This window comes from Xenopus laevis, chromosome 6L (assembly GCF_017654675.1).
Source record: "Xenopus laevis strain J_2021 chromosome 6L, Xenopus_laevis_v10.1, whole genome shotgun sequence".
NCBI lineage: Eukaryota > Metazoa > Chordata > Amphibia > Anura > Pipidae > Xenopus > Xenopus laevis.
The window spans coordinates 2,083,118-2,105,823 of NC_054381.1; the positions used below are offsets into that span (position 1 = coordinate 2,083,118).

Below are 22,706 nucleotides of genomic sequence, written 5' to 3' on the forward strand. Positions count from 1 at the left end.
TGCCTGAGGGGAGAGCTACCTCCTTGTATCCCTCCTAGTTGGAGCCAAGCTGCTCTTACTACTTACCCTACCTATATTACTCTCCTAGAGACTCCAATTACAGCTAGTAACCTATCTCTAGCTGGCCTCATTCATGGGGTCCCTGCTCCCCAACTTATCTCTCTAGAGGTACTGGTCCCTCTAGGGCAAACTGGCTTTACTGGGCCTTGTTGTACCCAGGCTCCCTGGAACATCCAGCTGGGTCAGCAACCAGAAGCCAAAGAAGAAGCTCCACCCCTTCTCACTCACTATACCAAAGTGTGACAGGAAGTGATCACAGCACCTCTTGGCCAATAACTGGGATATGTAAATTACAACTAGCTACATGGGCATCTGCCCAGGAACCAGGGAGATCAGGAAGTGTAGGGATTTAAAGCCATAGGGGCACATTAACTCTAAGGGTCCCTTCAATTACAAGGAATAAAAGGACTACATGAAACATCTTTTCCTGAGGAAGATAACAATGTAGCAATTGAAGCGTTGGAAATTATTCTTACATAATAAATGATTGCCACTGATCCTGCTGAACTGGTTCATTGTATGGATACTTTTATTTGCCCCCAGCAAGCCGACTTCTTGTTAAGTGAGTGCTGCTCCTGTGGGATTATTATTATTATTATTATTATTATTTTTTATAGAATTCAGCAGAGTTTGTTCTCCAAACATAGAACTTGTGTAAATAAACCACATTTGTGTCTGAGGAAGTCTCTGTGAGTGCGGAAGTATTTCTGTATATCTAATATTGATTATATTGTCTCACACATCAAGTATCATTAGCAAAGACGTGTTCAGTGTATTTAATGTGTGAGTGTAACATTGTAGTCTGAGTGTATGGGATGGTCTAGTTGAACTGCACATGTTCCCTGCTGGGAGGACAGGCTATGGAGGGCCATTCAGTTACTGTTTCTCATTGTCTGACATGTTCATGGACAGTTAATATGAAGTCAGTATGTGAGAGTGGACCGTTGGCCTGTTTGTTGTTGTTTCTCTGAGTTCCGTTGAGACGAGTCCCCTGTTATTTACTGGCAGTGTCTTTTTAAGGAATAATGTGCGACAATAAGAAGAAGTCAATGCCCCAATGTCTCTCTGTTACTAAATAACCGCCCTCCTCTCTTCTCATGTCCCTGAGACTGACACTCATTCCCTCCCTCAGTCTCTGTGTCTGACTCTGAGGAGAGGGAGGGGGCGGGGCTTGCTCAGCGGCTGAACATGGACTCACCCTGGGACTGTACCACTTGCCTGAGGGAAACAGATAAGGGAAAGGCATTGACTGTATAAATGGAGCTGTTGGGAGAGCAGGGGTAGTGGAGTTTAGGAAGGAGAGAAGGGGGTAAATAAGGGAATAGTTTGGCTACTGGTAACACTGACGCCTAAACCTTTGTCTCACACAGAGAAGAATTGATTGAATCCCTGTGACAGTGGAAATTGGAATGTTCTGTGACAAGGTGACTTCTGGGTAAGAAAGAATCAATCTGTCTATTGTACAGCACCTGTATATAATAGCACTGCCCCTGTATATAACTGCCCTGTATATAACGGCCCCTGTATATAACTACCCTGTATATAACGGCCCCTGTATATGATGACCCTGGCCCTGTATATAACTGCCCCTGTATATAACGGCCCTGCCCCTGTATATAACTGCCCTGCCCCTGTATATAATGGCCCCTGTATATAAATAACCCTGTATATAACTGACCCTATATATAACTGCCCCTGTATATAACGGCCCTGCCCTTGTATATAACTGCCCCTGCCCCTGTATATAACTGCCCCTGTATATAACTGCCCCTGTATATAACTGCCCCTGTTTATAACGGCCCTGCCCCTGTATATAACTGCCCTGCCCCATATATAACTGCCCTGCCCCTGTGTATAATTGCCCTGCCCCATAAGTACTCCACATTTGCACCCTGTAGATCAGCAGAGCCCATACTTTACTAATGTGAGGTCTACTTTGAGTGATTTTGTCCCACTATGATGTACATCCATAATAGCATTGTTAGCATTCTGTTCCATGGAAAATATTACTTACATATTATATCGATTTATGAGAGAATTTACTGTATATTTCTATAATACACAAAAGCCATGAATATCCTGTAAATTATATCCTTATAAACGGTGAGTTCTGATGTCATCAGTTATAAACGGTGAGTTCTGATGTCATTTCTGTCACATGACTCACTGAAATTTGTGTATTATAATAAATAAAGTACCCCCATTTGCAAAATATGAGGATATTAGAAGTCACCTCGGAGTTCCATGACCTGTATAACTCGGCCTTCAGCCTCGTACTTTTATATGGTCATGAAACTCCTTGGTAACTTCTAATATCCTTATATTTTACAAGAGGGGCTACTTTATTCACTATATATTTAACAAACAACTGTTTCTTCTGTATCCTTTACATAATAAATATCTGAATGAAAATCATGAAACAGGAGGATTTAGACAAGTTGTTTGTTGACAGTGACTTGAGATCTACTGATCATCAGCTGAAGGTCTCCTGGTTGATCCCCATCTAACTTTTGGGCTCCCCTGATATAGATAAACTGTCAATAATCCTTTACACTACTAGGATTCAGGCATTAGCAATTCCTTTTCCCCGTAATTGTACTTATTAACTTTTATTATTGTTTATGTGATTCTATATTATTAGGAAACTCACCAGACGAGTAGAAGAAGAGGATTTTCAGGGCAGCAACATTTTGTTTGGTTCCATATGGATCAAAGATCATAACAATGAATAAGATCAGAAGGAACCAACTTAATGAAGTGAAGACCTTAAGAAGAACCTTAACCAACCCCAAACTAACACAACCAGAGGGTCATTTAACTACTGTACATATGGCACAAGAACCAACTAGAAAAGCAACGTCGGTTAGTTATGGATCATCAAACAATGGAAGAGACCTCTGATCTGAGAACACAAAAGCAACAGAGGTTTCTATCTCACCCTTTAAAATATGACTCCAGGTTTAATGCAAATCAATGTCCCACATCGAATCAATGATAATTACAGATTCTCCAACACATAACACAATGTCAAGGTCCAAAACCAGCCCATAGCGAGGTCCATAGAGAGCTCTCTAAAGAGTGACGACCAGTGCAGTCATTTATCTGTAGTGTAAGAGACAATTCTTTCAAAAAGGGAATCCTCTCAACCACCAGCAAATTCATACCAAGAAGATTTCTGTCTTCAAATGTTGGAAATGTTTGTCCCAACAGAAGGATCCTTTTAGCTCACCGCTGGGCTCATACTCGGAGAAAACCTTTTACTTGTGCTCAATGTACTAAGGTTTCTTGTAGAAACGAGATCTTCACAGGCATCGGCAGATCCATAAAGAGGAGAAACTATATGTTAATGACCTTTGTACAAAGGGGGATCATTTTGATTCAAACAATCGACATGAAAATTGAAGTTGATGCTCAAACAGAAGAGAATCCGTTTGACTCCAAGTGTGAAACAGGGCACAATGATAAGAGTGAACTTGACGCTCACCTTCAGACTCACGGAGAAGAGAAGCCGTTTGTCTGTAACACATGTGAGAAGAGCTACAGAGATGAGAATCAACTCAACACCCACATGCGGAGTCATTCAGGAGAGAAGCGTTTTGTCTGTAGTGAGTGTGGGAAAAGCTTTAAGGCTAAATGTAAGCTAAATGATCATTTTCGAATTCACACAGGAGAGAAACCATTCATTTGTTCTGAGTGTGAGAAATGTTACAGGAGAAAATCAGACCTAGTTGCTCATCAGAAAGTTCACACCCATGTAAACTCCTTTCTCTGCCCAGAGTGTGGCAAACGCTACGCCAGTAAAAGAAATTTAAAGGCTCATCTTAACGTTCATACAGGAAATACTTTCCAATGCACGGAGTGTGGCAAATCATTTCCAAAAAAGAGCAGCCTCGAAAGGCACCAAATGGTCCACACCGGGGAGAAGCCGTTCGAGTGCACAGACTGTGGAAAAGCATTTCCATTAAAGAAGAACCTTCTAAGGCACCAAATGATCCACACTGGGGAGAAACCATTTGAGTGCACAGAGTGCGGGAAACACTTTAGGTACAAAACTAGGCTCAACATTCATTATTTAGTTCATGCTGGGGTTAAGCCTTTCACTTGTTCTGAGTGTGAGAAGCAGTATACGTCGAAATATGCACTTGATTATCACCTGTTAACTCACACTGGGGAGAAACCCTTTGTCTGTACTGAGTGTGGGAAATCGTTCAGGGTTAGGCAGGGTCTCAAGCAACATCTTCAGTGTCACACAGGGGAGAAACCATTTGTCTGTATTGAGTGTGGGGAGGCCTTCAGGGTTAAGCAGGGTCTCAGACTTCATCTGCAGTTTCACACAGGGGAGAAACCATTCCCCTGTCCTGAGTGTGGGGCTTGTTTTAGGAGAAAAGTAGAACTTGAGTGTCACCTTGCGAGTCACATCGGAGCAAGACCTTTTGCCTGTACGGAATGTAAGAAAACCTTCAAGACAAAAAGTGAGTGTGATGATCATTATTATACACACAAAGGAGAGAAACCCTTTGTCTGTAACGAGTGTGGGAAATGTTACAGTATGAGACGTAGTCTTCTCACTCATCTGCGGAGTCACACGGGAGAGAAACCCTTTGTCTGTAACGAGTGTGGGAAATGTTACAGTATGAGACGTAGTCTTCTCACTCATCTGAGGAGTCACACGGGAGAGAAACCCTTTGTCTGTAACGAGTGTGGGAAATGTTACAGTATGAGACGTAGTCTTCTCACTCATCTGCGGAGTCACACGGGAGAGAAACCCTTTGTCTGTAACGAGTGTGGGAAATGTTACAGTATGAGACGTAGTCTTCTCACTCATCTGAGGAGTCACACGGGAGAGAAACCTTTTGTCTGTAACGAGTGTGGGAAATGTTACAGTATGAGACGTAGTCTTCTCACTCATCTGCGGAGTCACACGGGAGAGAAACCCTTTGTCTGTACTGACTGTGGCAAAAGCTACAGGGATAAGAAATGTCTCCTTATTCATCTTCACAGCCACAAACAATAAAACTTTCCCAAGTAGATTTTGAGGAAACGTTTTTTATAAATGGTGGGTCACCAGGTGGCACGTGCTGGAATAAAATTCTGTCGTTAACAACTTGAATTTGGGAGTATTATTTCATCTTTGATACTCACACTGTAATGCAGTCACGTAGTAGATGAGACTAAATTAGATGTCCAACTGGTCTTGGCCTGATCGGAACCTCTATAGAAGCAGCCGCTTCCCTTCACTGGCAGGTACAGAAACACTATATATCATGGCCAACAAACCTGGGTACATGCCAGCTAGGAAATAAACCCTAAGAGAGTTTTCCATTCAATTCCCGATTTTGTCTCTGTCACAAGCAGACTTATGGGATATACAGATCTCTCAAGAAGAAGCCCATCAATGGAATGAAATCATCCAAAACTCAGGAATGAAACAATAAAACTATCCAAAACTCCTAGCCCTAGTGGATTTTCCAGGCTTCATAATAAAAAGTTTTCAGTTATATTAGCCACCTATAGAGTTGAAGTATATCAGAAGGAGATCTTTTTGGTAGGAATTCGCAAACAGCTCAAATTCCCCCCATCCCCAAACCAAATAAAGATCCTGCGTACTGTGAGAACTCCATGCCGATCTCTCCGATAAATGTAGAAGTCAAATTCTTATCTAATAAACTGGCCAATTGTCTGAAACATTGTTGACATTGTTGGCTGTGTAGCCATGGGGGCAGCCATTCAAGCACAGGATACACAGTAGATAACAGATAAGTACTACTATAGTTTATATAAACAAGCTGCTGTGTAGCCATGGGGGCAGCCATTCAAGCACAGGATACACAGTAGATAACAGATAAGTACTACTATAGTTTATATAAACAAGCTGCTGTGTAGCCATGGGGGCAGCCATTCAAGCACAGGATACAGAGTAGAGAACAGATCAGTACTACTATAGTTTATATAAACAAGCTGCTGTGTAGCCATGGGGGCAGCCATTCAAGCACAGGATACACAGTAGATAACAGATAAGTACTACTATAGTTTATATAAACAAGCTGCTGTGTAGCCATGGGGGCAGCCATTCAAGCACAGGATACACAGTAGATAACAGATAAGTACTACTATAGTTTATATAAACAAGCTGCTGTGTAGCCATGGGGGCAGCCATTCAAGCACAGGATACAGAGTAGAGAACAGATCAGTACTACTATAGTTTATATAAACAAGCTGCTGTGTAGCCATGGGGGCAGCCATTCAAGCACAGGATACACAGTAGATAACAGATAAGTACTACTATAGTTTATATAAACAAGCTGCTGTGTAGCCATGGGGGCAGCCATTCAAGCACAGGACACACAGTAGATAACAGATAAGTACTACTATAGTTTATATAAACAAGCTGCTGTGTAGCCATGGGGGCAGCCATTCAAGCACAGGATACACAGTAGATAACAGATAAGTACTACTATAGTTTATATAAACAAGCTGCTGTGTAGCCATGGGGGCAGCCATTCAAGCACAGGATACAGAGTAGAGAACAGATCAGTACTACTATAGTTTATATAAACAAGCTGCTGTGTAGCCATGGGGGCAGCCATTCAAGCACAGGATACACAGTAGATAACAGATAAGTACTACTATAGTTTATATAAACAAGCTGCTGTGTAGCCATGGGGGCAGCCATTCAAGCACAGGACACACAGTAGATAACAGATAAGTACTACTATAGTTTATATAAACAAGCTGCTGTGTAGCCATGGGGGCAGCCATTCAAGCACAGGATACACAGTAGATAACAGATAAGTACTACTATAGATTATATAAACAAGCTGCTGTGTAGCCATGGGGGCAGCCATTCAAGCACAGGATACACAGTAGATAACGGATAAGTACTACTATAGTTTATATAAACAAGCTGCTGTGTAGCCATGGGGGCAGCCATTCAAGCACAGGATACACAGTAGATAACAGATAAGTACTACTATAGTTTATATAAACAAGCTGCTGTGTAGACATGGGGGCAGCCATCCAAGCACAGGATACACAGTAGATAACAGATAAGTACTACTAAAGTTTATATAAACAAGCTGCTGTGTAGCCATGGGGGCAGCCATTCAAGCACAGGATACACAGTAGATAACAGATAAGTACTACTATAGTTTATATAAACAAGCTGCTGTGTAGCCATGGGGGCAGCCATTCAAGCACAGGATACACAGTAGATAACAGATAAGTACTACTATAGACACATACAAGAGTCCTCTGCACTCAACCCATTATCAATATATTTAAGACAGAGACATTTTGTGCATACTGCTACTAAAAAATGCCTTACCCTTTAAACAAAACAGGGATTGTTTGTCCATATATTGCAATATATTTAAGCTGGCCAACTACGTCAAAGTCATCCCATATCTGGCCAGTCCTACGCTTAATTTTCATCTGATTCATTAAGAATTCTATTGCTTCATTATACATTTTACAAAGGGACTAGGTTTTACCTGCAACTTAACTTGCTGCTTTCAAAGTAAACCTCCATACTTGGCTGCCCTTTTATTAGACACCAGTGGGATCACCTGACTATAGCTGGGAAGGGTGGGAGCTACAACATAGAGCTGGTCACTGCTCTTGTATAACTATAACAAACAAGGGAAAGTTGTGCTCACCACTATTTTTTAAAAACATTAGGCGGGGGTGCAATGAGGCTGTGACCACAAATTACATATAGACACATACAAGAGTCCTCTGCACTCAACCCATTATCAATATATTTAAGACAGAGACATTTTGTGCATACTGCTACTAAAAAATGCCTTACCCTTTAAACAAAACAGGGATTGTTTGTCCATATATTGCAATATATTTAAGCTGGCCAACTACGTCAAAGTCATCCCATATCTGGCCAGTCCTACGCTTAATAAACAAGCTGCTGTGTAGCCACAACACAACAAACCCTTCTATGAAAGGAGAATAACAAAAAGGCAGTTCCAAATCCCACAGAAGGAGAAGGGAAACTCCAATGAAATAATGGACAAGGGGTATTGGAATAGGTAAAACTGGAGGGCAGGAGTTTTTGTTTGAGTATTGGGGTATCAATCCTATTGTCTATACAGATGCACCTTATATATGTCCCGTGTACAACATGTATGTGATATGTATAGATAGAAGTACATAGGTATGTGTATAGGGAAAATGAGATTAAAACTACACCTTAAAGATGGCGCTGAATGATTTGTTATTACAGGATATAACAAAACCACATTGTTTGATTTAACCATATACTCAGTGAGTAGGTGGGAGTAGATATCCGGTTTAATAATCACATATAAAGCTCTTCCTGGGGGTCGGCCCCCTGACTTCTGCCTGGACTGGAAAGTGCTGGTTCTGTTGGGGTCGCTGCTGAGTCTGATTGGGGGAGTCCGTCAGCTTCTGTGCTAAGTATCAATAAATCTCTGTTTTATCTAAATCTAAATGTGGCCTGTTTTATTACTGATCCAGCAAGAACTACTCTTCTTATTACTATATATACAGGTATGGGACCTGTTATCCACAACGCTTTGGGTTTTCTGGATAACAGATCTTTTTGTAATTTGGATCTTCATACCGTAAGTCTATTAGAAAATCATATAAAAATTAAATAAAGCCAATAGGCTGGTTCTGCTTCCAATAAGGATTAATTATATCTTAGTTGGGATCAAGTACAAGCGACTGTTTTATTATTACACAGAAAAAGGAAATCAGCTTTTAAAAATGTGGATTATTTGGATAAAATGGAGTTTGTGGGAGACATCCTGTATTTCAGAGCTTTCTGTATAATAGGTTTCCAGATAATAGATCCAATACCTATATGTGTGTGTGTGTGTGTGTGTATATATATATATATATATATACAGTCCTATCTATAAAATCATATATATATATATATATATATATATATATATATATATATATATATATGATTTTATAGATAGGACTGTATAGGTGTGTGTATATATGTATATGTGTAAGTCTGTATGTATATATATATATATATATATATATATATATATATAATATATATATATATATATATATATATATATATATATACATATCCCTCAACCTCACCGGGGTTGTGACTGTGATCGACTCCTTATTCATTTGAAATAAATCCATCGATTGGACACACTCAGCCCACAGGGTTTAAATTCATTTATTTCTTATGCCTCTTTCTTCTGAAACTACTTTCAGAGGATTTATCAAGGGTCGAAGTGAATTCAAGGGAATTTTCGAAGTAAAAAAGTTCAAATTTCGAAGTTATTTTTTGGGTACTTCAAACCATCGTTTGACTTCAATACTTCGCCATCTTAAACCTGCCGAATTGCTATGTTAGCCTATGGGGACCTTCTAGAGCATTTTTCTTAAAGTCAAAGGATTTCATCGTTCAATCGAATGATTTTACTTCAACCGCAAAACGGCCAAATTCGATGAAAGAAACTTCGACTTCGATATTCTACGTTTGAAATTCGACCCTTGATAAATCTGCCCCCCTAATGTTACCTTGATGGATCAGTGACCTGGATTCCGTTTATTGGGGTTGATTGATTGACAAGTTCTTATATGAATTTGCTGAGGTTACTATTCCCCCTTCAACTGTCGTTACATTTGTTGCTCTGATGTTTTCTAGAAAAATTTTAAAAAAAAAAACGTTTTAGTAAATTGGCCCCTAAGTGTGCATTTTGTATTTACTTACAGGTCTTATCTCCAATGGACTTTTTCACTTTTTGAATGTTCACTTCACTTGCCCAACGGTGACATCAAGTGGTGAGAGAACAGCTTTCACATTAAGGGGATTATTTACTAAAAGGTACTGTTTTACTATTACCCATTGGAATTATTTGATTAAAATGGAGTGTATGGGAGACTGCCATTCCATAATTCTGACATTTCTGGATAACGGGTTTCCGGATAATGCATCCCATACTTGTACTGAACAAAGACCAGAAGTTTGTAATTATCACACTGAGTGTGGACAATTTGGACACGAAAGTCTTGAGTGTTGGTAAAGGGAAAGAAAAACAACACTCAGGAACTGCTCATGTTATAATTTGTATTTAGTGCATGTAAACCAATGTTTCACTTCTCCTTTATGTATTACGTTTTAATATGGAGTGTGGTGTTCTGATATCCTGATATCTATCTATCTATCTATCTATCTATCTATATATATATATATACACACACACACACACACACACACACACACACACACACACATAAGGAATACAGAGACACCATCTCTTTCCCTCTTTTGTGTCTAGAAAATTGATCCATAGTCTGTTTCTTGTGCTTGAAAATGAGAGGGAAAGAAACATGTTTAAATAGTACACAATGCCATCTCCTAAAGAACTACTACCTGGACTAAGAGGTGAGAACAGCTGAAGGACCTATACTTTGTTTAGTTGCATCCAGTGCTTGGATAACGGGCTACACTAAAAAATAAGCCACATCCACAATTATCATCCATGCCCACTGTCATAATAAGCTTTGCCCATCACCACTTGCCCAACCCCTGGTTTTAATGCCAATACACAAAGCAGTATGTAACGACCGTGCCACTAAATGCAGTGCCAACTTCGTGATTAAATGCCCCCCATAGCACTTAACAGTATACTAGTGCCAACTTCATGTTTAACACCCCAGAACTGGAGCCCAAAACTGCCCCCATACTCCAGATGAGGCCTCACCAGGGACCTATAAAGAGACATAATTATGTTTCATCCCTTGAGTCAATGCCCTTTTTTATACAAGAACTTTATTTGCTTTAGTAGCCACAGAATGACACTGCCCAGAATTAGACAACTTGTTATCTACAAAGACCCCTAGATCCTTCTCATTTAAGGAAACTCCCAACACACTGCCATTTAGGGGCCCATTTACTTAGCTCGAGTGAAGAAATAGAAGAAAAAATACTTCGAATTTCGAATGGTCGAATATGGCTACTTCGACCATTGACTACGACTTTGAAATGAATGATTCGAACTAAAAATCGTTCGACTATTCGATAGTCGAAGTACTGTCTCTTTAAAAAATACTTCGACCCCCTACTACGGCAAATAAAACCTTCCTTCAATCGATGGATTAAAATCCTTCCAATCGTTCGATTCGAAAGAATTAAATCGTCTGATCGAACAATTTTTCCTTTGATGGTTCGATCATAGGAATTGCGGTAAATCCTTCGACTTCGATATTCGAAGGATTTACATTCGGCAGTCAAATATCGAGGGTTAATTAACCCTCGATATTCGACCCTATGTAAATCTGCCCCTAAGTGTATAACTTACAAATCACTGTGCAAAGTGTCAGCATCCTGCATGGAACCTATAGTTCTGCACAATTTAGTCTCATCTGCAAAAATAGAAACAGTACTTTCAATGGCACCTCCAGGTCATTAATAAACAAGTTGAAAAGCAAGGGACCTAGTACAGAGCCCTGCGGTACTCCACTAACAACACTGGTCCAATTAGAAAATGTTCCATTTACCACCACTCTTTGTAGTCTATCTTTTAGCCAGTTCTCTATCCAGGTACAAATACTATGTTCCAGGCCAACATTCCTTCATTTAACCAGTAACCTTCTGTGTGGCACTGTATCAAATGCTTTAGCAAAGTCTAAGAGGATCACATCCACTGCCATCCCAGAATCAAGGTCTCTACTTACCTTCTTCTTCTAAAGTTCTATTATGCATAAAACCATGCTGGCACACACTCATAGTATTGTTATTTGCTATGAAGTCCAGTGACCCTGGGATGAATACCATCTGGCCCCGGACCTTTGTTTATCTTAACATGTTCTAGTCTCTTTTGAATTTCCTCATGTGAGAACCAGGCATCATTAGTTGTATTACTAGAATTAGGACTGCACTGCAGGGATGGGATGTACAATATTACAATGTATAAAAGTACACACAGGGGGCATAAGTAACTTAATAAATATGTAAATACAGATACTATAGATTAAGTACCATGTGGTAAGAGAGACAGTAGGAAGGAGGCCATAGAGTTTACAATCTATGTGGGTGACTCTGTTACCTTTAGTTTCAGTTAGATTGCAGCAGGTTTAATAGTGTAATCGTTTGAAACAACTATTGGACCAATATGGAAGCCTTAATTAAAATATAAAAACCTTTGGCATATGGAAAGGATGAATGTGAGTCAAAGCAACTCCCCCCCACCCCTTCCTAATATACTCAAGTAGATGATCATTTCACCTTCCTTTCTGGGGTCTTGGATAGTAGCATTTATTGAAAATCGTTCTTTCATATATAGGGAATTAACCATGTTGTAGAAATGTACATTGCTTTGAATTAGATTCACAAATGTATATTACTATTTTAGGTGAGAAGATGATGAGCTATAACTTATCTTCAGATAAAGAAGATGATGTCACTATAGAAGTAGCAGCTCTAGGGCATCAGTTCTCTCTGGGGATGCTCTATGATATCTGCAATGACAAACTCGTTCCAGGTAATTACTATACAAACAGTACAAGTGATGTCATGCACTTCAGATTTACACAACCTGTACCCTTAAAGGAACAGTTCAGTGTGAAAATAAAAAATGGGTAAATAAATAGTCTGTGCAAAATAAAAAGTGTTTCTAATATAGTTAGTTAGGCAAAAATGTAATGTATAAAGGCTGGAGTGAGTGGATGTGTAACATAATAGCCAGAACACTACTTCCTGCTTTTCAACTCTCTTGCTTTCCACTGATTGGTTACCAGCCAGTAACCAATCAGAGACTTGAAGGGGCCACATGGGTCATAACTGTTGCATTTGAATCTGAGCTGAATACTGAGGATCAATTACAAACTCACTGAACAGAAATGTCCCATGTGGCTCCCCTTATAGTTACTGACTAACTCACTCCAGCCTTTATACATTACATTTTTGCCTAACTAACTATATTAGATACATTTTTTATTTTGCACAGCCGTTTTACCCAGTTTATATTTTCACACTGAACTGTTCCTTTAATATGACAAGATATAATATGGTAATATCTTGTATTAACATGGATATAGATTTGTGGAAGGAGAGAATCATTTCCTCCTTAACAAAGCACTGCTGAGGTCCCATCTACTATATATACTACTATACCATAATACTACTATGCTACTATATACTACTACAGTTTTGGGTTCCAGTGCTTGAACAAGATGTAAATATTTAAGGGGATATGATCACTATATATAAATATATAAGGGGATATGATCACTATATATAAATATATAAGAGGATATGATCACTATATATAAATATATAAGGGGATATGGTCACTATATATAAATATATAAGGGGGATATGATCACTATATATAAATATATAAGGGGATATGATCACTATATATAAATATATAAGGTGGATAAGATCACTATATATTAATATATAAGGGGATATGATCACTATATATAAATATATAAGGGGATATGGTCACTATATATAAATATATAAGGGGGATATGATCACTATATATAAATATATAAGGGGGATATGATCACTATATATAAATATATAAGGGGATATGATCACTATGTATAAATATATAAGGGGATATGATCACTATATATAAATATATAAGGGGATATGGTCACTATATATAAATATATAAGGGGGATATGATCACTAAATATAAAGGGATATGATCACAATATATAAGGGGATATGGTCACTATATATAAATATATAAGGGGGATATGATCACTATATATATATAAAGGGAAATGATCACTATATATATATAAAGGGAAATGATCACTATATATATTATATAAGGGGATATGATCACTATATATAAACATATAAGGGGATATGGTCACTATATAAATATATAAGGGGATTTGATCACTATATATAAATATATAAGGGGATATGATCACTATATATTAATATATAAAGGGATATGATCACTATATATAAATATATAAGGGGATATGATCACTATGTATAAATATATAAGGGGATATGATCACTATGTATAAATATATAAGGGGGATATGATCACTATATATAATAAATAAGGGGATATGATCAACTATATATAAATAAATAAAGGGATATGATCACTATATATAAATATATAAGGGGATATGATCACTATGTATAAATATATAAGGGGATATGATCACTATGTATAAATATATAAGGGGGATATGATCACTATATATAAATAAATAAGGGGGATATGATCACTATATATAAATAAATAAAGGGATATGATCACTATATATAAATATATAAGGGGGATATGATCACTATATATAAATATATAAGGGGATATGATCACTATGTATAAATATATAAGGGGATATGATCACTATATATAAATATATAAGGGGGATATGATCACTATATATTAATATATAAGGGGATATGATCACTATATATAAATATATAAGGGGATATGGTCACTATATATAAATATATAAGGGGGATATGATCACTATATATAAAGGGATATGATCACTATATATAAATATATAAGGGGATATGATCACTATATATAAATATATAAGGGGATATGATCACTATATATAAATATATAAGGGGATATGGTCACTATATATAAATATATAAGGGGATATGATCACTATATATATATAATATATAAAGGGAAATGATACTATAATAAATATATAAGGGGATATGATCACTTATATAAATATATAAGGGGATATGATCACTATATATAATTATATAAGGGATATGACACTTATATATATATAAGGATATGGTCACTATATATATAAATATATAAGGGGATATGATCTCTATATATTAATTATAAGGGATATGATCACTATATATAAATATATAAGGGGATATGATCACTATGTATAAATATATAAGGATATGATCACTATGTATAAATATATAAGGGGGATATGATCACTATATATAAATAAATAAGGGGATATGATCATATATAAGGGATATGATCACTATATATAAATATATAAGGGGATATCACTATATATAAATATATAAGGGGGATATGGGGATATGATCACTATATAAATATATAAGGGGATATGATCACTATATATAATATATAAGGGGATTGATCACTATATATAATATATAAGGGTATGTCACTATATATAAAGGGATATGATCACTATATATAAATATATAAGGGGATATGATCACTACATATAAATATATAAGGGGATATGATCACTATATATAAATATATAAGGGGATATGGTCACTATATATAAATATATAAGGGGGCTATGATCACTATATATATATATATATATATATATATAAAGGGAAATGATCACTATATATAAACATAATAAGGGGATATGGTCACTATATATAAATATATAAGGGGATATGATCACTATCTATAAATATATAAGGGGAATATGATCACTATATATAAATAAATAAGGGGATATGATCACTATTTATAACATAAATAAGGGGATATGATCACTATATATAAATATATAAGGGGGATATGATCACTATATATAAATATATAAGGGGATATGATCACTATATATAAATATATAAGGGGATATGATCACTATATATAAATATATAAGAGGATATGATCACTAATATATATATAAATATATAAGGGGATATGATCACTGTTTAATAATATATAAGGGGATATGATCACTATATAATATATATATAATATATAAGGGGATATGATCACTATATATAAATATATAAGGGGATATGGTCACTATATATAAATATATAAGGGGGCTATGATCACTATATATATATATATATATATATATATATATATATATATATATATATATTAAAGGGAAATGATCACTATATATAACATATAAGGGGATATGGTCACTATATATAAATATATAAGGGGATATGATCACTATCTATAAATATATAAGGGGGATATGATCACTATATATAAAATAAATAAGGGGGATATGATCACTATTTATAAATAAATAAGGGGATATGATCACTATATATAATATATAGGGGATATGATCACTATATATAAATATATAAGGGGATATGATCACTATATATAAATATATAAGGGGATATGATCACTATATATAATATATAAGAGGATATGATCACTATATATATAAATATTAAGGGGATATGATCACTGTTTATAAATATATAAGGGGATATGATCACTATATATATATAAATATATAAGGGATATGATCACTATATGTAAATATATAAGGGGGATATGATCACTATATGTAAATATATAAGGGGGATATGATCACTATATGTAAATATATAAGGGGGTATGATCACTATATATAAATATATAAGGGGATATGATCACTATATATAAATATATAAGGGGGATATGATCACTGTATGTAAATATATAAGGGGGTATGATCACTATTTATAAATATAAAAGGGGATATGATCACTATATATAAATATATAAGGGGGATATGATCACTATATATAAATATATAAGGGGATATGGTCACTATATATAAATATATAAGGGGGATATGATCACTATATATAAAGGGATATGATCACTATATATAAATATATAAGGGGATATGATCACTATGTATAAATATATAAGGGGAGGACAGTAATGAAATAGAGAAAGTACAGAGAAGAGCGACTAAGCTGATAAAGGGAATGGAAGGGATCAGTTATGGGGAAAGGCAATTTGAGGTCTGCTTTCTCTACATAGGTTGAATTGTCTAGACCACTCCCTTCCTGTTCTTTAAAATAGGAAATCTCTCATTCCCAGATGTCTCAGCTCATACATGACCAGGGCAGCCATCAGGGGGGGGGACAGTTGTAGGGGGCCCGAGGGTAACGGGGGCCAGGCCACGCCAGACTTTCTTGATTAGCCGGGCCCCCCTGCTTTCTGAGAGCTGCTGACTTTGGGAAGGCAGGGCGGGAGCACAAGGGGAGGTATCTTCTGTCCATTACTTCCCCTTATTGGTCACTGAGTTTAAGTCCCGGTTGAGCTGCTCAGGGATTGGATAGCTGAGGTTTGAACTTCTCCTCCAGCTCATCCAATCACCATGCAGCTTTACCAGGACTTGAAATTCTGTGACCAATAAGGGAAGAAAATGCTGTCACTGGAAGAAGATGCAGCCACCTGTGCTCCCCTCCTCCCTTCTGTAGTTGGCAGCTCACTGACAGCAGGTGGGCCCCACTAATGAAGTAAGTGTAACATGGCAGGGCCCCCTAAAGGTAACCCTTTGTGGTCCCTGTTGTGTGGTAGGGCCCTGGCCACCAATTTTCTTACAACGTGGGGGGCCCTGGCCACCATTTTATTCCCCATGTGGGGTCCTAGCCACCAATATTTTTTAATGGGGGGCCCTGACCACCAATATTTGTTTTATTTTTTTTATTAACATGTGGGAACCATAGCCACCAATGTTTTTTTGTGTGTGTGGTGGAGGATGGACCTGTGGGGTGGGCGCATCCCAGGGGGCCTAGGAATTTTTTTCATACGGGCCCTACGATTTCTGATGGCAGCCCTGTACATGACACCATGTTACTATGCCTTTACCAGTTCACAGCACCATAAACTACAGGTAGCTGTTCCCACTGAGGAAGACTTATTAGCACTTTGTAGATACAAAAGGACATATATTTGGCCACATCCATAGTTACATAGTTACATAGTTAAATTGGGTTGAAAAAAGACAAAGTCCATCAAGTTCAACCCCTCCAAATGAAAACCCAGCCCCATACACACACCCCTCCCTACTGTCACATAAATGATATATACCCATATCTATACTAACTATAGAGTTTAGTATCACAATAGCCTTTGTATTATGTCTGTCCAAGAAATCATCCAAGTCCCTCTTATAGTCATTAACTGAATCATCACCCGGCAGTGCATTCCCCAACCTCACTGTCCTCACTGTGATGAACCCCCTACTCTGTTCCTTTAAATGAAACTTCTTTTCCTCTAGTCTGAAGGGGAGGCCTCTGGTACGTGATTCTCTTTATGGGTAAAAAGGTCCCCTGCTATTTGTCTATAATGTCCTCTAATGTACTTGTAAAGTCTAATCATGTCCCCTCACAAGCGCCTTTGGTACATGGTATCTTGCGTTTGAAAGGTGTGCTTAGCACTTGCTCTGCTTTGGTTGATATCTTTTTGTATATTCATCCAATGATATATTGATTAAGTCATCACTAACTGCTGAACAGGCTGTAATTTTAATATGAGAGCACAAAATAATTCATACTTCTATTTAAAGTTTAAATTCAATAAATGAACCTGTCATTGTCTCCTTCAGGGGTCACTTTGAGGAATCAGAAATATTTGAATAAAGAAATGGTATCAACAACATACAATGAGAAGATTTCATTTGAGATGATACCGTCCGACTGTCTCTCAGACAAATTCTCAGCTATGAATATCTCTGCATCTCTAAAGGCCAGTTTCCTTGCTGGTCTGGTAGATGTTAGTGGATCAGCTTCTTACCTGAATGATACCAAGACCTCTAAACACCAAGCCAGAGTCACCCTCAAATACTCTAGAACCACCAGGTTTGAACATCTGAGTATGGACCACTTGGGTATCAAGAATGTGACCTACCGTGATGTGTTTGATAAGGGAACAGCTACTCATGTTGTGACTGGAATTGTATACGGGACTCAGACTTTTCTGGTACTTGATTCTGAAAGTGCAACAGCAGAGGACCTTCAGAATGCTTATGATACTCTCCATGAACTAATCACAAAACTGCATACAGTTTCCGCTGAACAAAGAGAGGAAGATTTAAAAGTTAATGAAAAGGAAATAGAAATTCTGGACAAGTTTACGTGTACCTTTTATGGAGACTTTGCATTTGATACAAAAAGGGTCACGTGTAAAGATGCCATTGATATCTGTACTAAACTTCCACGGCTGTTTGGAAAGAATGAGGAGAAGGCAGTGCCGGTGAGAGTCTGGTTGTATCCGCTGAGTAAATTGGACAGGAAAGCTCAGAGACTGGTCCAGGAGATCAGTGAGAATGTCATAGACAGGGCTGAACAGATTATTGAACATGTGACAGAAGTAAACATTCAATGTAATGATCTGATAAATCATTTAACTGCAATAACATTCCCTGATTATAAGCAACAATTTATTCAGTTTAAAGAACTGTGGGAGAAACACAAAACAACATTTCAGAAGGAGTTGGCACAGACCTTGCCTTTGGTCCGCAGAGGAGCATTAGAAGAAGCTGAACTTGCCCGTATAATTGACAGATGGGAACAGTCTCCATTTGGAAAGGCTCATAGTGAAGATTTTCTCAGCAATACGCTACAAGAGATGGATTTTATCAAATCCTACTTGCAAATGTTTCCAAATGTTATGGTTCTGTCATCTCAATACAATATGCGAGCGGTTCTGTCTGATCCCAAGATCCAATATTTGATTTGTTACAATTTTAATTTGTTAGAAGCTCCATGTCTCCCAAACATGGTCTCTTGGCTCAAAAAAAAACAAAATAAACCATCTCATGATGTCTACGTGTGTGGCAAGGAAACCCCATGGTTCAAAGAAGAAGAAGCCTCCAAGAAGGGTTTAAAATATGCAGCAGCATTTCAGGAACTTGTCTGCAACAACAAAGACAATGAACAGACTGGGTTTGCTATATCAGCAACCTGGGACCCACACAATGTAGGAATCTCCATTCATCTGTATAAAGCTGGAATGTTAGTGAGCTCAATGTTTGAACCTCCAGCTAAACCTAAAACTCCAAGTATCAGTAGCAAGACCCATGAAAGTATAAAAATTACCATGAGACCTGATGATTTTGGGAAGGAGTTCATAACAGGTTACTTTATAGAATACAAACAGGATGGAGAAGTGAGTTGGTCTGGTCTTAGAACAGATAGCACTGACCAAAATGTGACAATCATGGGATTGAACCCCAACACAGGGTATCAGTTTAGATATAATGCAGAGTGTATAGCAGGAATCAGTGCAGTGAGTGAAATTACTAAAGGGAAAACAACTTTTCCCACTGGTCCTCCCAAGAACATCAAAGCAGTGTCTATTCAACATACAATTAGTCTGTCCTGGAAGGAACCATCTGTAATTCGAAATGGAGTGTTGGTGACTGAATATAGAGTGGAATGGAAGGAGGCTACACAAACACAGGGCTGGTCTAATACAAGAACTGGCAGGAAAGTAGAGGATTTTATTATCAAAGGACTGAGTCCAATGACGCTCTACAAAGTTCGTGTGTCAGCCGTTTGTGGCACATTTGGGACCAGTGCTCCATGTGAAGATATTGAAATTTTTACAGAATCCTCTTGCATTAAACACCAGTTTCTAAAAAGAAGTTCTAAGCTAATAGAAGGACCACCTTCTGTGTTTCAGTTGAACACTGATATTTGGAATACTAAATATCGCAAATATAATCTAGGGAAAAGAAAACTCTATGGCCAAAATAAAGTGATATTACTAGTGGGGGCTGTAGGCTCAGGAAAGACCACTCTTATCAATGGAATGTGCAACTACATCCTGGGAGTGGACTGGGAAGATGACTATCGGTTCAAACTTGTTCATGAAGTTACTAACCAGTCTGAAGCTCACAGCCAAACGTCTGATGTCACAGCCTATGTCATTAACCATAATGAAGAATACAGAATTCCTTATTCCCTCACCCTGATAGACACCCCAGGATTTGGTGAGCAGGATAAAAAGATCACACAGGATATTGAGACATTCCTATGTGACAATGGCATTGACCAGATTGATGCCGTGTGCTTTGTGGTTCAGTCCTATTTGACTCGTCTCACTCCCTCCCAGAAATATATTTTTAATTCTTTCCTTTCAGTTTTTGGAAAAGATATTAGAGACAACATACGAATTCTCATTAACTTCTCAGATGGGCTTAGAGCCCCAGTTCTAGATGCCATTAAATCTACCGACATACCTTTCCCATTGGGCAATGACGGGGACCCCATTCACTTTAAATTCAATAATTCTCTGTTTTCCAAAAACCAGTCAAGTGAGTTGTGTTTTGACAAGATGTTCTGGACCAGTATGGAGGCATTTTTTACCTCGGTAGGAAGAATGGAAACCAAAAACTTGAGGCGCACAATGAAACAGCTGGAGGTGAATCTACAGACTCTGCAGCCACAGATTAAGACTGGACTTGTGAAAATAGAAGAAATAGATAAAACAGAGTCATCTTTACAGCAGAACAAAGCTCTTGTGACTGCAAATAAGAACTTTGAATATGAAGTTGAAATAGCTGTACCCATAAAACAGGAGATACAAAAGGACTTTATAACATACTGCCAGCAATGTCACTTCACTTGCCACTCTCCCTGTACAATCGCAGATGATAATCAAAAGATGAATTGTGCTTCCATGAAGAATAATTACTGTACAGTTTGTCCTGGAAAATGCTTCTGGAATTTTCATTCCAATCAAAAGTACAGGTGGGATTATGTGTACAAAAAGGAAAAGAAGGCCTACCATGAGTTAAAACATAAATATGAGCAAGTTTCTGGTGAAGTCATGACTTTGGAAAACATTTTGGCACAACTGAGTGAAGAGTATGTGGATGCAAAGGTAGTGGTGATGGAACTTATTGGGAGATCCTCTCATAGTCTGAATCGCCTCCAGGAAATCGCCCAAACACCAAAACTTCTGACAATAACCAAATACATCGACATGATGATAAAGAGTGAGGAACAAGAAGCCAAACTTGGTTATCGGAGCCGGATCAGATATCTGAGGGAAGTGAGAATGGATGCTGAGCTAGTTGAGAAGACGGAGAAGAAAGAAGAGCTGCCGCCATCACAGGATTCTCATTATGTCGGGGGTGAACACAACACCAATTGTGTGATAAGTTAAATATAATCGAGTAAAAACCGCAAAACAATCAACATTTGTAAGATTTAAAGTAAAATTAAACCCTCAGAATGATGTCAATCTTTTTCACAGTTTCTCACCAGATCAAGATAAAATGATAGATTTGGTCCTTAAACATGCGGCATGAGTGATAATTGGTCCTCTACAAGTGATCAGTTGGACAGCACTGCTGTAACATAAAATCAAGTTTGGAGCTGTATTCCAGCCGCATTAGGTTGTGTTCTTAAAGTGATACTGCTCAATAAAACCTTTCTCCCAGCTCTCCTAGGCCAGTGACTGCATTAATATGCAAAATAATTCTCCAAATAGAATCCTAGCAGATATGTGTTAGAGACCTACGTTAGGCAAATCCAGACCTGCTTACCGGCTTGAAGCACCCACCTGCCCCCACGTAAACTGGAAGTGACATCACTAAAATTGTAAGTGCCGTCATTCTACAGATTGTTTTGCTTTATTTTCCCACAAACTGCTGCCTACAACCTGCACCTAACGGGAGCCCATGGACTGTTGGGCTCCCGTCAGAACATAACTGTTATTCCAACCGGGTCCCAGCCACGTTACTGGTAATGTGCCGGTACATAACCCACTGCAAGACTCTAACCTGGGTAAATCTGTCTTCATGCAGTGGTGTTTCAGCCCCTGCTGCTGCCCTGAGTCAGTTGCCTCCTTACACCGGCCGCATTTAAAGGATAAGAAAACCTCAAAAGAAATGTAGTATAAGATTACTCAGGTTATATTTCTAAGCTCTTTTACAATTTAAATTATTAATTTATCTTTTTCAGT

At 37.7% G+C, this 22,706-nt stretch overlaps 3 protein-coding genes across 5 annotated transcripts in view; all 3 read left to right on the plus strand.

The window, feature by feature from the left end:
- The window catches only part of LOC121394826 (zinc finger protein 239-like), a 601,589-nt gene that overhangs the window by 18,788 nt on the left and 560,095 nt on the right, over positions 1-22,706 (plus strand). The gene's annotated exons all lie outside the window — the stretch shown is intronic.
- Positions 1,024-5,170, plus strand: LOC108719534 (gastrula zinc finger protein XlCGF26.1-like). Of its 2 annotated transcripts, XM_041566929.1 has the most exons (3): positions 1,024-1,495; positions 2,702-4,599; positions 4,684-5,170. In XM_041566929.1, exons 2-3 carry the CDS (start codon positions 3,401-3,403, stop codon positions 5,072-5,074), a joined length of 1,590 nt encoding a protein of 529 aa, XP_041422863.1. In that variant the 5' UTR covers positions 1,024-1,495; positions 2,702-3,400; the 3' UTR covers positions 5,075-5,170. The 2 variants fall into 2 exon arrangements, with proteins under 2 accessions (XP_041422863.1, XP_018123938.1); XM_018268449.2 differs by having other exon boundaries at positions 1,047-1,495; positions 2,702-5,170.
- On the plus strand, positions 7,989-21,905 carry LOC108719503. 2 transcript variants are annotated; one of them, XM_041566829.1, is made up of 4 exons: positions 7,989-8,487; positions 9,784-9,895; positions 12,426-12,554; positions 18,340-21,905. In XM_041566829.1, the coding sequence occupies exons 3-4, from the start codon at positions 12,434-12,436 to the stop codon at positions 21,903-21,905; spliced, it is 3,687 nt and encodes a 1,228-aa protein (XP_041422763.1). In that variant the 5' UTR covers positions 7,989-8,487; positions 9,784-9,895; positions 12,426-12,433. The 2 variants fall into 2 exon arrangements, with proteins under 2 accessions (XP_041422763.1, XP_018123878.2); XM_018268389.2 differs by lacking the exon at positions 7,989-8,487 and having other exon boundaries at positions 9,500-9,895.